The following is a 14,860-nucleotide window of genomic DNA, read 5'->3' as shown; positions in this document are numbered from 1 at the left end:
GGGTATTTGTAATTTTTGCTCAAATTCCAGGACCCACAGAAGAGTTTTTGGACTACATAAACATTCAATGCAGCGTAAAAAAACCTAGATTGTCTTCTTTGATCTGAAAAAAAGAGTTAATTCCTAAATTATATGGGTCTGGAGTTATATGAGATTGAAATGAGGGTGGCTGTGCAAAATACAATGCAATACATACATATTCTTTTATGTAGCACTTTAACAACAGCTCAAGCTGTAACAAAGCGCTAACATGCAAAAAAGGGAAATGCTGCCCTCCCATGGAAGGGAAAAAAACATTGCCATTAGTCTGAGCAGCACTTTTTCGGCGGTTTCCGCAAGAAACACCAAAACGCAAACAAATTCGGGAATGGTGCTCCACGTCATATTTTCAATTCCCAAATAAATTCGTGAATGGCAGTGAATTAGTTAACGACCCCTTTTGTAGTCCCTTTCTCGACCCCTTAATTGAAAAATTATTTTTGAAAAACGCTATTCGGAAAGACTTGCATTAACTGGCTTCTACAACATATTCTTGTTGCGGTTCTGTTGCCTTTCTGCAAAGGCCATTATACTGGAAGCTGTCATTGTGCCAGGTGGTCACAGTTTGTCACCAGAGCGATGAAGGGATGAGATTTTGTTTTCATCCGAGTACCCCCTTCCCCCATCTCTTATTCACGGTTGCTCCCAGTATTCATTCCATAAAACCTCCCTCAAACCGTGAGTTTTGAGACTTTCTTTTCCTTTTTTTTTTTTGCAATAGCAAATACCCGTTGGTGAGCTCACCAAACTGGAGGATCTCCAATATTTGTACACTCAAGTTACATTATAACTCGCAGCATGACTTCACACGTCACATGACGTCCTGGGAGACTCCTCAGTGGTCTTAGTGTTCAGGTTAAATAAAGAGGGTTTGGCTTATCCCAAAGTGTCAAACAAATGCTGCATAATGCACCTCAGATGAAAAATCTTATTGGGATTACAACAGTTAACTTTGTCTTAATTTTAAATCGACCAATTGTTTTATTGACACTATCTATTTGAATGTAGGAATGCCTTAGCATCATCCACAGCAGTCTTCTTGACAGTTTCTGTTTTTATCCTTAGCTTTCGCAAGATGCTTTGCGGTGAGAGTGGTTGATTCCTAGTATTTCAAGCCAGGGTAAATACTCAAATGGAAAAAAAAATCGCCTTTCCTAATAACTAAAAGAGCTATGGCGGCATAACACAACTACTATTGATGGCCATTGCACATTGCTTCATATCGGAAATTATGTCTGCTTATTGTATTGTCAGAAAATGCCCCCACCCACAGCCTCAATAGGGATGTGAAAAACATGTGGTTTAAGTAGGCTAATCACCTCTGACCTCAGTGTGAGTAGTGGTCAGTATATTTTTGCACTTTGCATCAGCCCAAGTCTAAAATCCAATTACTCATTAGCTTAGATATGTCTAATACCTTTCTGTTGCCCAGACAATGCCATTGCAGTGGTTATCCTCTTATTTTTCCTGCTTGCCATCTGGAGTGCTCTTCTGTGATGCAATCTAAAACAAAATCCCAAAAAAACAAAACAATGGGAAAAATAACATCCTTTTGGAATTTGGATACTAAAATTCCTAACAACCCGCAAGGAATGGCGCAGTCTTGCGTGACATCATGCTTGTTTTTGTGTACATTTAGAGGCTTGCTTTTTTTTCACAAACTGTTGGGTGAACACCAAACTATGCCAAGACAATGGGTTTTGGAATGATATAAAACTACTCAGTTTGCATAACTTAATACATGAGCTTAATTGAAGATGGCTATTATCTCATCTCATCTCATTTTCCGCACCGCTTATTCCTCATTAGGGTCGCGGCGGCCCGGTAGTCGAGTGGTTAGCACACCGGCTTCACAGTGCAGAGGTCGCCGGCTCGCGTCCCGGTCCGGCCTCCCTGTGTGGAATTTGCATGTTCTCCCCGGGCCCGCGTGGGTTTTCTCCGGGTCCTCTGGTTTCCTCCCACACTCCAAAAACATGCATGGCAGGCAGATTGACCACTCCAAATTGTCCCTAGGTGTGAGTGTGAGAGTGACTGTTGTACGTCTTTGTGTGCCCTGTGATTGGCTGGCAACCAATTCAGGGTGTCCCCCGCCTCGTGCCCGAAGACAGCTGAGATAGGCTCCAGCACCGCCCCTATTATTATTATTTTTTTATTTATTTTAAATGCTCTGCAATTCACTTAACGTCAGTTCTGGGTGCACCACGCCACATGCTCAAAGTGCACTGAGATAGGCTTAGATAGGATAAAATGGAGAGATGGTTTCAGCCAGGAATAAAAGGCATCGATGCAACATTCAAATCACCCAAATTCATTCACAATCAAACAGCTGTGTGATTCTATAGGAGAAAAAAAACATTCCTTAGAAATAAATCTCTATGCCAGATACCGGAATCGACTCTTTGGGGGTTAATTGTCATGGTTACGGAAGGCGGGGTTGGGTCAATGTAATGCATTAACACGTGAGTTTCTGATAACCAGATCCCGTGTCCCTGTTTGCACCCGTACGTTTCCTCCGGAAATCAGTGTCATCCCGCTTTTATTTGGTATACAATAGTTAAATTATCTCGTCGGAATAGGCCCAAGCCACACAAGATGAACACAGGCCGGGAGCAGTTTTTTGTTCACTGTTTGAGGCCAATGCCGAATACAAAAAGTGTACTTTACACTTTTTTGCATCTCTTACTCAAAGCAATAAATACCGGTGTATAAGGTGCACCAGAGTATAAGGCGCATCCCCAATGAATTGGGCATTTTCAAACGTTTTCCATATATAAGGTGCACCAGACTATAATGCGCACCTTCAATGAATGAAACATTTTTGAAATATAAGGCACACCACATTATAAGGCGCTGCAGTAGCGGTTGGGGTTACGGACTACTTCTACAGGGTGTCACGGTTTGCAAGGTGGTGATTGGCGGTTGTGGATCCCAAAAAGCAGGCAGGAGGGAGCAGGAGGTTGTGTTTGACAAATTGTATTAAAATAAAGTCAGCAGGAACAAAATCTAAAACATCAAAATCATCTGAACAGAAAAAAATACAAAGTATCAAAAGAAAACCAAGATTAAAAGGTGAAACAAACACAAGCACAGCATACAATACATACACAATGCACAATGCATACAAAGCCCCCGCAACAAAAACCAAAACCCAAACAAGACGCGGCACGGATCGTCGTGGACGTGTGTGCGGCCCTTTTGTATGCAATTGTGCATTGTGTATGCATTGTATGCTGTGCATGTGTTTGTTTCACCTTGGCGGACTTTTACTCTTGATTTTACTCTCCTGCCTACTTTTTGGGATCCACACCCGCCATTACCATCTTGCAAACCCCGTGACACAGGGGGAAATGGAGTAAGTGGCTGATGACAGTAGTTGCGAAACCTGTTGTGGCTCAATATTACTTCACATGTAAGGCACAGAGTCATCTATTGAAGAAAATTAGGAGTTTTGGGTGCGCCTTATACACCAGAAAATACAGTAGTATTTTTTTTTTGTCTTGCATATGAAGTGCTGTAGAACGTTTTTTTTTTTTTTTGTCCAATTTTGTTTGGATACACCTAATCTTCTTCCTCTTGAGGTAGGCCATCTGATTTAGTAATTTCAGATGGGAGTCCCAGTTTTAGAGGCCTAAAAATGGATATTTCCAAGAGATGTATCATACAAAAATAGTATGCAGGGGAATTTCCAACATCCGAGGCAATCCATGATAGCAGGGGTGTCAAATTCATTGTAATCAGTTTCCCTCAATGGGGGCATTCTGACTGTAAAACAGTTTAAATGATTAATCACTTCCTCATGGTGTTCGTCCTCTTTGGAAAGAGATGACCATCTTCACTGGAGTGGGGGGTGGTGAAGATGACTTGCGCGTGAGTTTGATTAAAGTGAAGGAGAGTTGCGCAATGTCGTCTGCCTCACTCTCTCGTCCCAGCCCATCAGAATTCAATGTGGCAAGACAGAGTCAAGACGACTGCGGATGGGTCGGGATGCAGTGGATGACCACAGTATTCTACGTACTACGTATACTCACTGTGCCCTACTTGCGCGCCACAACGCTTTGCTGGGCCCGCCTTCATGCCTGTTGAACCAGTCTAGTGGTTTCCTCCACGCAATCTGCTGGCTCCAGGCTATACATGCATAGGTAGACAAGGCCTACAATAACCTACTGTCTATGTGGCATGCTCACTTAGACAGGGAGACTCGTGGTGGCTGGGACGCCTAACCCCATCACAGATCAAACAGACCTGCCCACTGCCTAATTTCCTCATAATAGTACATATACAGTACATAATTCATGGATAACTTGTTCTGAAATCAAGTGAAGTGTAGTATTTTGTTGACGTTACTGTGCTTGCAATATCTCAGCATTATTATTTAACACATACAAAATATTGGTACAAATTTGAGCCGGCATCATGAAAATTGACCTGGTTGTTTGGTTTTTGCAGGCCACATAAAAGGATGTGGTGGGCAATATTGTGCCCCTGGGCACTTTTTTAAATACATGTCACTTTTAACTGTGATGTCCGCCAAAAGTCTGCATTGATGCATGTTGGACATGAACATATATTCTGAAAGAAGTTCCTTGTAATTCATCCTCGCTTGATATCTTGAAGAATATTATATAAATAACAGGTGTTTCTTACACCATCAAATGTAATGTAGTGCTTATTTTTATTTTTACTCTGATGAAGGATCTTTGCAATCTTTTGGCTAACCGTGAACGTAAAGAGTTTGATGTTTCTCTTTAATTTGTAAGTAGGTTTGTTGTCAGATCTCCCAGGCAGGTGACACGCAGAGCTTGATCGTGGCGTGGAGTCGAGCAAGTCGTGCTGTGAAACTCCGTCCGATGCTGAGCGGTTCTCTGCGAGCTGTGTGTCTGTCTGGGTCTGAGTCCGAGATTATTCTGCCCCGTGATTCCCCCCATCTCTCTGTCCCACGCTGGCTACTTATATACCCTTGCGTGGGAATGAGTGAAGCTCACTTGAAAGACATCAAACATATCAAAGGGTTTAAAGGCGCACTTCCGCTTGACGCCACAAATGTAAGACAGCATGAAGAGCAAACATTTCACACAAGGAAAGAGGGGCAACCTGGACGTTTTTTTGTGCGGTAAACAAAATGATGAATGTGTTTATTCCTCAGCTGTCTCTTGCCTTTAGGACCCTCGTGGGTCATCCCTCATTTTGTGTGTGTTGACCCACTCACTGGGAGAGACATCTGGTGTCCACTTGAGCCTCAGGCTCCCTCGTGAAACAAACACGCCCAACACCGAACATCTAGCTTCTTGAGTATAGCATTCCAAAACGACGAATACCCCCCCGCTCTATATTTCTGTGTTGTAACCCTACTCCATATTTTACTGACAGGACTCTCAACCCCCATATGCTTGTAGTGCCTCAAAACATCTGAGCCATCCTCCTCAACTCACCCCACTCTTTGAGTTTTGTGCAAACCCTCATAAAACAACAAACCAATAGCTGCGCAAGTGGGTGTTGTATATTTTGAGCCATAAACAAACAATTGTACATGTTCATTTGCACAAGTCAATTGGAATTACAAGACAAGAGTGTCAGTCTACACGTCCTGTTCCGCCACCGCACAAAACTGAGCAAGCCAGTCTTGTTTGTCTTCAGGAGGCCCGAGGGTGGGTCGAACTGCTCAACACGTTATGTGTCATCCATACCAAAGAGGCTGCAGAGAGGGAAAGACAGGCATGAGTTAATTCAACAAAAGAGGCGGTCTTTATTTAGAGCTGACGTATGAGTGGTTTGTGAATGAATTTATTCCCTTTAATCTCTGTTGACTGGCAAGTCAACCACACCTTGTTTCATTTCTCCAATCATTTTATATAAGCACGGAAGGACAGTCTGCACTACCGAATGCTATTCTTGTGGCCTCTTAATGTACTGTCTATACTCTTGGTATTGGGTACAACTGTATTACAGGAGAACATTTCCTCAATAACATAATCATGAAGTAATGCGGAAATACGATGGATGACCTTCTCAGGGCTCATCCGATGAATTGGATTCAAATTTGCCGTTAACGTGACTTGCTGTCAGGCAACAGCAGTTGATTCAAGTCGCATGATCACAGTCACGGGCAACATCACCTGCTGTCCTCGAGATGTTTTCCTGTCTTTTGAAATGTTAAACTCTGGTTCAATCATGACTGTGTCTAAGGAGCGGCTGTATGGATGACATCCCTCTCTTGACTGAAAAAGCGAACCATTCTTTTTAGATCTACATTCGGGGGGGGGAGTCTTCTTTCAAAGACAACAGTGTTGTCACCATAATCTACTGTTCACATATACCTTAAAAAGACATAATATGTTGTAATCTGTTTGCCAGGCCAGTAGTGTTCAGTTGTAATTTAAGAAACAAAATATGCATGGCTTGGTCAGCTATGATATGGATTTGACATGCACATAGTGGTGTAATTACAAAATGCTACAACAGTGTTGGGATTGGATTGGATTTGCCTTTATTAGTCTCACAGTGGAGAAATTTACATTTCACAGCAGCAAAATGATGAAAGGAATGAAAGTAGAACAACAAAATACATGAGCTGCTGGAAAGGCAGCCACTCTCACGGCGCCGTCTTGAAGTCAAAATAATTTAAAAAAACTAAATAACAAATAATATGACAGCACAAAGACACAGAAAGTCATTCATTCTTAAGCACTTTCTGTATCCTCTTTGTTACATGAAGCAGTTCTAGATGAAAGGGAGAGGATCAAAGCGTCTTTCCACCAGTGGATCAGGGACATCATTGGATTGGATTGGATTGGATTGGATTTGCCTTTATTAGTCTCGCAGTGGAGAAATTTACATTTCACAGCAGCAAAGTTATGAAAGAAATGAAAGTAGAAAAGCAAAACACAGGCCACTCTCGCGGCGCCGTCTTGAAGTCAAAAGAACAAAAAAAAAAAAAAAACTAAATAACAAATAACATGACAACACAAAGACACAGAAAGACATTCATTATTAAGCACTTTCTGTACCCTCTTTGTTACATAAAGCAGTTCCAGATGAAAGAGGAGAGGATCAAAGCGTCTTTCCACCAGTGGATCAGGGACATCATGGTGGAATGTGCACGTCAACTACAAGCTAAATGTTTAAAGCAAACACGCAGCTGTAGCATCCATTGCCGAAAAGAGATCGTCTCACATCTCCTGTCCCCCATAAATCAGCTTCAATTCCATCCCACGACAGTTCCATATACGCATCGGCGCTCTGCGCTGACACTCCTCCCTTCTTATCGCGGGCTCCTCAAGCCATTTATCCATCCAGCCGCAGACTGTCCAACAGCACCGACCTTCCACTAAACAAAGCGGGGCTGTGAAGATGCTGCCCATTACAGACGCAAAAAAGCACAATGGCCCCTTTGGTGTCCAGCGATGGCAGTCGAATGGCACCGACATTCCTCCCATTCAAAAACAGTACTGGCATATTCATGCTGCCGAAAAGGCGCAACCGCTCAGCACAGTCTCCTCCTTGATGAATGTCGTGCTCAAAAATGCTGAAGAACAATCCGTATCCGTTCCACACGACGCACAACAACACAAAGTGACAAAAGAAAAAACAAAAACAAGACAAAAACAACAAAATAAAGAGCACTTGCTGACGGCTGCCTACTCGGGCGCCATCTTGGACTAATGCATACATGCATGGCATGGTTGTTGGCTATAATTTTATTTTAGTTGACATATACTGTATTATTCACTTGCTCAGAATGAACACTTAAACCAATCATTTAACACTGACTTATAACTGCGCTTTTACTGAAATGATTCAATATTTTCCATGATGATTGTGTTTAGCTACAGTGTGTGATGTGACATATCAAGCACGTGTAACCAAAACAACAGGGCGGGAGCTGTTGCAGAATTCCTCTATGCAAAGGCGTTGTCCGGAATCTTTTAATTCTCAGGTATCAAACTCAAGGCCCGTGGGCCAGATTCGGACCCACCACATCATTTTATGTGACCCGCAAAAGCAAATGAAGTTTGTCAACTTCCATGATCATTGGCAAAATCTGTACCAAAAGGTCAAATTTTCATGTGTAATAAATAATGTTGTGATTTTGCAGTCATTTTCAGGCATTCATACTCAATTTAACAATAATTGAAAAAGATACCTATTAATAATAATAATAATAATAATAATAATAATAATAAATTTCATTTATAAGCGCCTTTCAAAACTTTACAGTCACAGGATATTTTTTTTTGCGGGTGAGCAGCGGCAGCCACACGCACCAGCGTTCACTCAACTCATTTACTGGCAGACATTTGTAAAAATGTGTCCACTCTAGTGCCAGGATTTTTGTCATTGTCACTCAAATACCAGGACCCGCAGAATATTGAGTTTTAGGACTACATAAACATTCAAAACAATGTAAAAAAACCTTAGACTCTCTTCTTTCATCAGAAAAAAGACTTAATTCATTAATTATATAGGTCTGGAGTTATATGAGCTTGAAAGGGGGCGGCTGTCCAAAATACAATGCAATACATACATTGGTTGATATAGTGCTTTAACAACAGCTGAAGCTGGAACAAAGCGCTAACATGGAAAGCGCTTGTGGTAAAGAAAAACATCGCACCCCAAAAAGAAAACAAAATCCGAACAAATACGTTCCCCTTCATATTTTCTATTCCCGAATAAATTTGTGAATGGCAATGAATGAATGAGTTAATAAAAAAATACTTCAATTTATTTTAATTACAAATGACACAATGTCAGGATTTTGTGAGACAAAAAAATGAAAACTAGATCAATCATTTTTAAAAATCCACCAGGAATGTAACATACAATATAACCTCTACAATTCAGTAGAAAATAAAATGGAAGTAACCAATGACACTCAGGCGGCACAGTGTTCCAGTGGTTAGCGTGTTGACCTCGCAGTGCAGAACCTCTTGTACTTTTGTGGACTTTTGTGGAATCTTGTACAAAGCCTTTTCCAAGAAAGTGGAAGCTGGGAAACAACTCCTCATTTTGTCCCCCCCTCTCTCCATTTAGTTGTGAGTTTCAAAGCCCAGGCGCCCGACAACATCTGTCTGGCCGCAGTGCGGCTGCTTTTTCTCTCTGACTGCTAAATTCCAACCAATGTGAAATATTCCAAATGTCCGACCGTTTCCAAGAGCTGTTTTGAGGATTCCTGGGATTCACCTTTTGATGGGAGCGGCCAAAGGCAGCATAGAAATTGGCCTATTTGCTTCTATGAATGGCTTCCGAGCTGTTTGAACTTTCCTCCCTTTTCGTTTTTTTACGGTGGATCTTTTGAGTGTGAGGTTAATGACATTCCTCGCTACTTACACGATGCAATGGCCATGATAATGACTCGCCTATCGAGTTTTAACTACCAAGATAGGGATGGAAGATTCTGATTGGCTGCTGGCAATATGCATAAACATAATAACCATAAAGGAGGACACATTAATCTAAAGATTAATCTAAAGAGCCTGTGTTGAGTCCACCCCTCATATGTGCAGCGAGTTTGTTTGTTTTCCAGGTTGGTTTGTGTTATTTCTCATACCTGAATAAGCGTGCATATCTTGATCTTTGGACAATAACATTTGGACTCCTCTTTCATCTAGAACTGCTTCATGTAACAAAGAGGGTCCAGAAAGTGCTTAAGAATGAATGACTCTCTGCGTCTTTGTGTTGTCACATTGTCTTTGTGCTGTCATATTATTTGTTATTTAGTTGTTTTTTGTTCTTTTCACTTCAAGACGGCGCCGCAAGAGTGGCTGCCTTTCCAGCAGCTCATGTATTTTGTTTTTCTACTTTCATTCCTTTCATCACTTTGCTGCTGTGAAATGTACATTTCTCCACTGCGAGATTAATAAAGGCATATCCAATCCAATAACACATGAGATAATATTAGCTTGGGGAGAAAATAAGAATCTGATGTGGTGATGTTGGAGTCTCTGCTTCTAATTCAAATCTGTTTATTTTATGGAGCTTCCGGCACGAACTATTCCTTTTGATGAAATGTTGCCCAAACAAAATGCAAGGCCAAGTTGATGTCATACGTTGATGCTCCGAACAGTTCAAGATTGTGTGACATTGGGATGTTGTGTGCGTTGTCAAGCAAATGTTCGTTACATTTGCCTGTGAGTGTTTCCAAAATTACGGTCAATCCGGATGTTTTTAACTCTTGTGTTGTCTTCTAAGGGCTGACATTCATCTTTTGAGAGGCCCATATTTGTTGCGGCCACACCCATTTGTCCACTACTTTCAGTTTGAGACTTGGCTTGCAGAGTGATGACACTATTGCAGTTTGAAAAGACATAAACAGCGCATTAAATACCAGCCATGTTACTTGTGCTACCTCTGCCTACAATTCCTGTTGCGGGAGGTGAAACAAAGCCAGACATGTGCTAGTTGCCTCCAGTGTTTTTGTTCTAAAATGGCAACCTCATCAATGTGCCTTTTGTTCCGTGCTCAACAGAGTTGGGTCCTATACACATTTCTCTTTAACCTTTGTTTTGTGACCCTCCTAGTGCACTCTGTTTGTCCTCAGAAACGGAATGGTGTTTGTCACCGTTGTCAATTGGTCCAGAGAGTTGAAAGTTTTCTGATTTGTATTTATTCAAAATAAAGTCACTTCTGTTTGACTGTTAATTATTATTAAATGTGAGTTATATTGTTTAGCAAGCTTTTTTATATGTGCGCCTCCAGCTCTTGTGTACCTCTTTTTTCCTAGTTTTCTTTGAAGGGCAGTGTTGTGTTGACAACAGCAGAAATCATCAGCGCTTTTATTTTGCAACCAAAGAAAGACAACATGTTCATGGAATATATTATTAGTAAAGTGCACTTTTTTCTACAGTTTTATTTTGTTCATTTCGTTGGAAAATCTAAGTGCTGTTATCGAGTCATTTCCCATAGTTTTTCTGATGACGATAACATAATCTCACTTTACTTATTACATTAATAACAATAACATTTTTCTGCCGAAAATAAAACTTTTAAATTTCTCCCCAAAAAGGCATTTTTCCCCATAGCAATTTGTCAATCACATGAACCTAACTACCTGTATATACCAGACGATGACAGCCTTTTGAGCAGTTCCATTTCCCCTCCAATGTTTTCGGAACACTCAAATGTACTGCTAATGTAAATGTATTCTACTTTTGTCAAAGTCCAAATAATTTACCCATTATATTTCAACTCAAGGCGGCCCGGTAGTCGAGTGGTTAGCACACCGGCGTCACAGTGCAGAGGTCGCCGGTTCGCGTCCCGGTTCGGCCTCCCTGTGTGGAGTTTGCATGTTCTCCCCGGACCCGCGTGGGTTTTCTCCGGGTCCTCCGGTTTCCTCCCACACTCCAAAAACATGCATGGCAGGCAGATTGATCACTCCAAATTGTCCCTAGGTGTGAGTGTGAGAGTGACTGTTGTATGTCTTTGTGTGCCCTGCGATTGGCTGGCAACCAATTCAGGGTGTCCCCCGCCTCGTGCCCGAAGACAGCTGAGATAGGCTCCAGCAACCCCCGCGACCCTAATGAGGAATAAGCGGTACGGAAAATGAGATGAGATGAGATTTCAACTCAACTTTATTTGTATAAATAAAGTTCATGACAATGTCACATCACCGATCGACTAATATTACCTTGGAGATCAACTGGTAGATCGCGATCTATGTATTGAGCATCCCTGATCTAAACTCATGGTGTTGCAATTGAGAGAGCTGGAAAACCGGCAGGACATCGGCCCTTGAGGACCACGCTCAGACACCCTCTGGTCTACGGGAAACCAGTATTTACAGTATAAATGGAGAAAGTTCTGTATTTTGCTACTCTTCCAAGGAGTGACCCTTTTTTTTAAGACGCATGAAATAATAATGACTTCAAATTACATGTTAGATTTTGAAAATAAACAAGTCTGTTATGATTTTCAACTGGAGTGCAGCTGGGCAAATGAAATTGACATAACAAAGCCAAGTAGTCGCGGGTGACTTGCTCCATTTGCAATATCTCAACTTGGTCCCATGACGCCAATTTGTAAGACTGTTTGTTCAATTGCGTCACTCGTAGTCGGGATGTTGAGTGGGTGGACTCAAACATCGGATGTTACCTTGAGACATTGTCACAAGTCGGGAAAGCCCTCTGGCTCTCGTCGTTCAATTGCTTGCCTTTTTCAATGCCGCCATCTCGTGGCTGTTTACTCTTAGTTATTCAACCGTTCCTCTAAAATTCTTAATCCTGTCACCGACTCAAACTTCAATAACCCTTTACATATTTCTGTATTTTAACTTCATAGCCATCTGACAAGAGCATGCTTTATACAACCACGTCTGTTTTGTAAGATTTAAACATTCTTCACTGTCATGAAAAATCCTGTCCAGTAATTGGTGATGTATCTGCAAGAGTTTATAACGGAACGTTATACTGTGTCATATTATGTGCAGCGTCACAAAATAAACTCAGTCACAAGTCGAGGCACAGTTGCATTTTTATTTTTTTGTACTGTGTCATAACATGGTTCCATCCTGGGTCTCCTCCTAGGTGATCACCTGCTTTGGCCTGTCTGCGTTTACATCCCGCTACATCGGTTTCACCGTGGTGGCCCTGTTGGTGGAGATCAACTCAGTGTTCCTCCATCTCAGGCAGATCTTGCGCATGGCCAATCAGGCCGCTAGCACCATCTACCGGGTCAACAGCATGATCAACCTGGGCACCTACGTGGTATTCCGCATCAATACGCTGGCCTGGATGACCCGCTGGCTGGTGCTCAACAGAGATAAGGTGCCCCTCATGGCTTACACGCTGGGCAGCGTGGGCCTGGCCATCATGACGTTCATGAACATTATTCTGTTTTACCGCCTGCTTCGGAGCGACTTCCTAAAGTGCAGTACTCGGGAGGCCAAGAAAGAAAAAGAAACGTAAGGAGAATCCATTTCGGGTTCACCTTTGCCCATTTTGTTTTGTTTTTCTACTCCTTTACATCCTAACACTTCACTACTGCATCATTGCGAAGGCCCACTGGGTGTTTTAAAATGTATAGCTTATGGTGAGTGAAGCCCACAAGTACCTCCATTTGAAGCAAAACTTCATGGCGTTAAATCCATATCATCGTATACTGTACGATATATGACATATGGCTCTGGTATCCTTGACCACTGAATGAATTACACAATCAGGCTAACTTTCTTTCAACTAGTTATGCAACAGTAGTGTCTTTTTTCCTCATTTTCCCATATCTTAATTTTAAGCCACTTGCTACCTCAGACTTTAAGACTTCTTTTCTTCTTTGAGAACGAGCATTGTTAATCATAATCAAATGGGGTACAAGCAATCCATGTAAAATGTTAATTCAGAGTGGTGGCTTCTTATATTTGGCCCAGTGTTGTTAGCAGTAAAGATCTCAAATGAGCGCTATAATGCCTCATTAGCTAATCCAAATGTTGAAATCCAACAACCAAATTTCACCACTGTGTTTGTGATCAAGGAGGAAGCCTGTGAAATAGTCTACCATATGCCTTCGTGGGTGTTACCGTCTGTCGTTGCTGCAAATGACCGAGCTGGTGGAAAGTGCCATCCTTAACACGGCCTTTAAAAGACAGCACACGTTTTCACCGAAAGGAAAAGAAGAAGAAGATTGCTCAAAAGGTGACATGAGTTTTTCTTTTTCATAGTTTAAGAAGGTTCCCAGGTGTCTTCGTAACATACCTGTGACATTCTTCCATTGAAGTAAAATAATGAACAGCACACTTAAAATCCACACATCACACACTGTTTTGGAATCACTCGATTGTAGAGAGCAGCTCTGTCTCATGCCAATGCACTATTTTAAAATACTTCTCACCAAGCTGAACAGAGGATGATCCAGCTGCCAATTTCAAATGTACTGTATTTGGTTTTTGTGATCTCATCTGAGACTCCTTTATCTCCAGATGTCAAATCAATGGTTTTTGCACAAAGGGCTTCACTGGTTTATTTAACTCTGGTTTAATTTAATAATTTCAGCCATGGGCAGGCACTCCAGAGACCTATTATTTCAATACAAACAGGAATAAATTAATATTTTGGTATTTCTCTTTTCTTGGCAAAAGTAGATACGGTTCTTCACTTTCTTCATCATTTGTGTCTGGAGACGTGTTATATTATTTATGTTAGATACCAGGTTTGTTAGATTGATGTTAGAATAAAAATACATGACATCTGCGGATATATTGAGCGTCTGCTTCTAGCAGAGGACAGGGACTGAATTCTGTCGGGAGTATCCAACAGTTGCCACATGAGGTACATTATCATGAATCCATACTACATAAACAACTAATATTTATCACATTAATTTCATATTATATTTCAAAAGTCACATCTGATCTGTTTGGGTCTGAGTAAAAACAAAAACAGGAAATTATGTTGTTTCGGGAGTTAAATAATGCAGATTTTTAATTTATTTGTTCCGTTCAAGAAGAATGCCTAAAACATTTGAAATGAGTAGTTGTGATTCTGTTGTCTCCTTTACTGAACATATTTGTCAACCTGTTGCTGTTAAAGGATGAGTACGTCTGCGTCGGTGTGAAACCCACTGACGGAGAAGGAGGACAAAACCAACGCATCTCATAAATTGCAGTCAAATAAAAGCTCTGTTGGGTCTTTATCACAACAGCCTTACATAGAGATCAACATACTGTTCTTATTTTTAAAAAGAATATTTCGCCAACGTGGGCAGTTTGCTGTACCTCTGTAGACGAATGTCATGTAACTGTAAATTTTGCAACTAAACGTGTGTTTGTGAGTGTGATTGCACTCTTGTTGTGAACTGGTGTATTAACACCCAAGTAAAGATAGCTTCTACAAAGTTG

General features: G+C 41.3%; 1 protein-coding gene across 2 annotated transcripts in view; it reads left to right on the top strand.

The window, feature by feature from the left end:
* tlcd2 (TLC domain containing 2) overlaps positions 1-14,860 on the top strand; it is a 19,314-nt gene extending 4,454 nt beyond the window's left edge. Inside the window, exons 4-5 of one of the 2 annotated variants that reach the window (XM_089013656.1) lie at positions 12,555-12,931; positions 13,498-14,860. In XM_089013656.1, the coding sequence (XP_088869782.1) occupies positions 12,555-12,931; positions 13,498-13,516 (396 nt within the window). In that variant the 3' untranslated portion in view covers positions 13,517-14,860. Of the gene's footprint in view, positions 1-12,554 lie in introns of both variants that reach the window. The other variant, XM_089013657.1, reaches the window with a different exon arrangement.

The sequence above is a fragment of the Hippocampus bargibanti genome, linkage group LG14 (genome assembly GCF_051943395.1).
Source record: "Hippocampus bargibanti isolate YZ-2025 linkage group LG14, ASM5194339v1, whole genome shotgun sequence".
Classification (NCBI taxonomy): Eukaryota; Metazoa; Chordata; class Actinopteri; order Syngnathiformes; family Syngnathidae; genus Hippocampus; species Hippocampus bargibanti.
The sequence above is the reverse complement of the archived record's forward strand: the minus strand, read 5'-3'. Positions and strand labels throughout refer to the sequence as shown.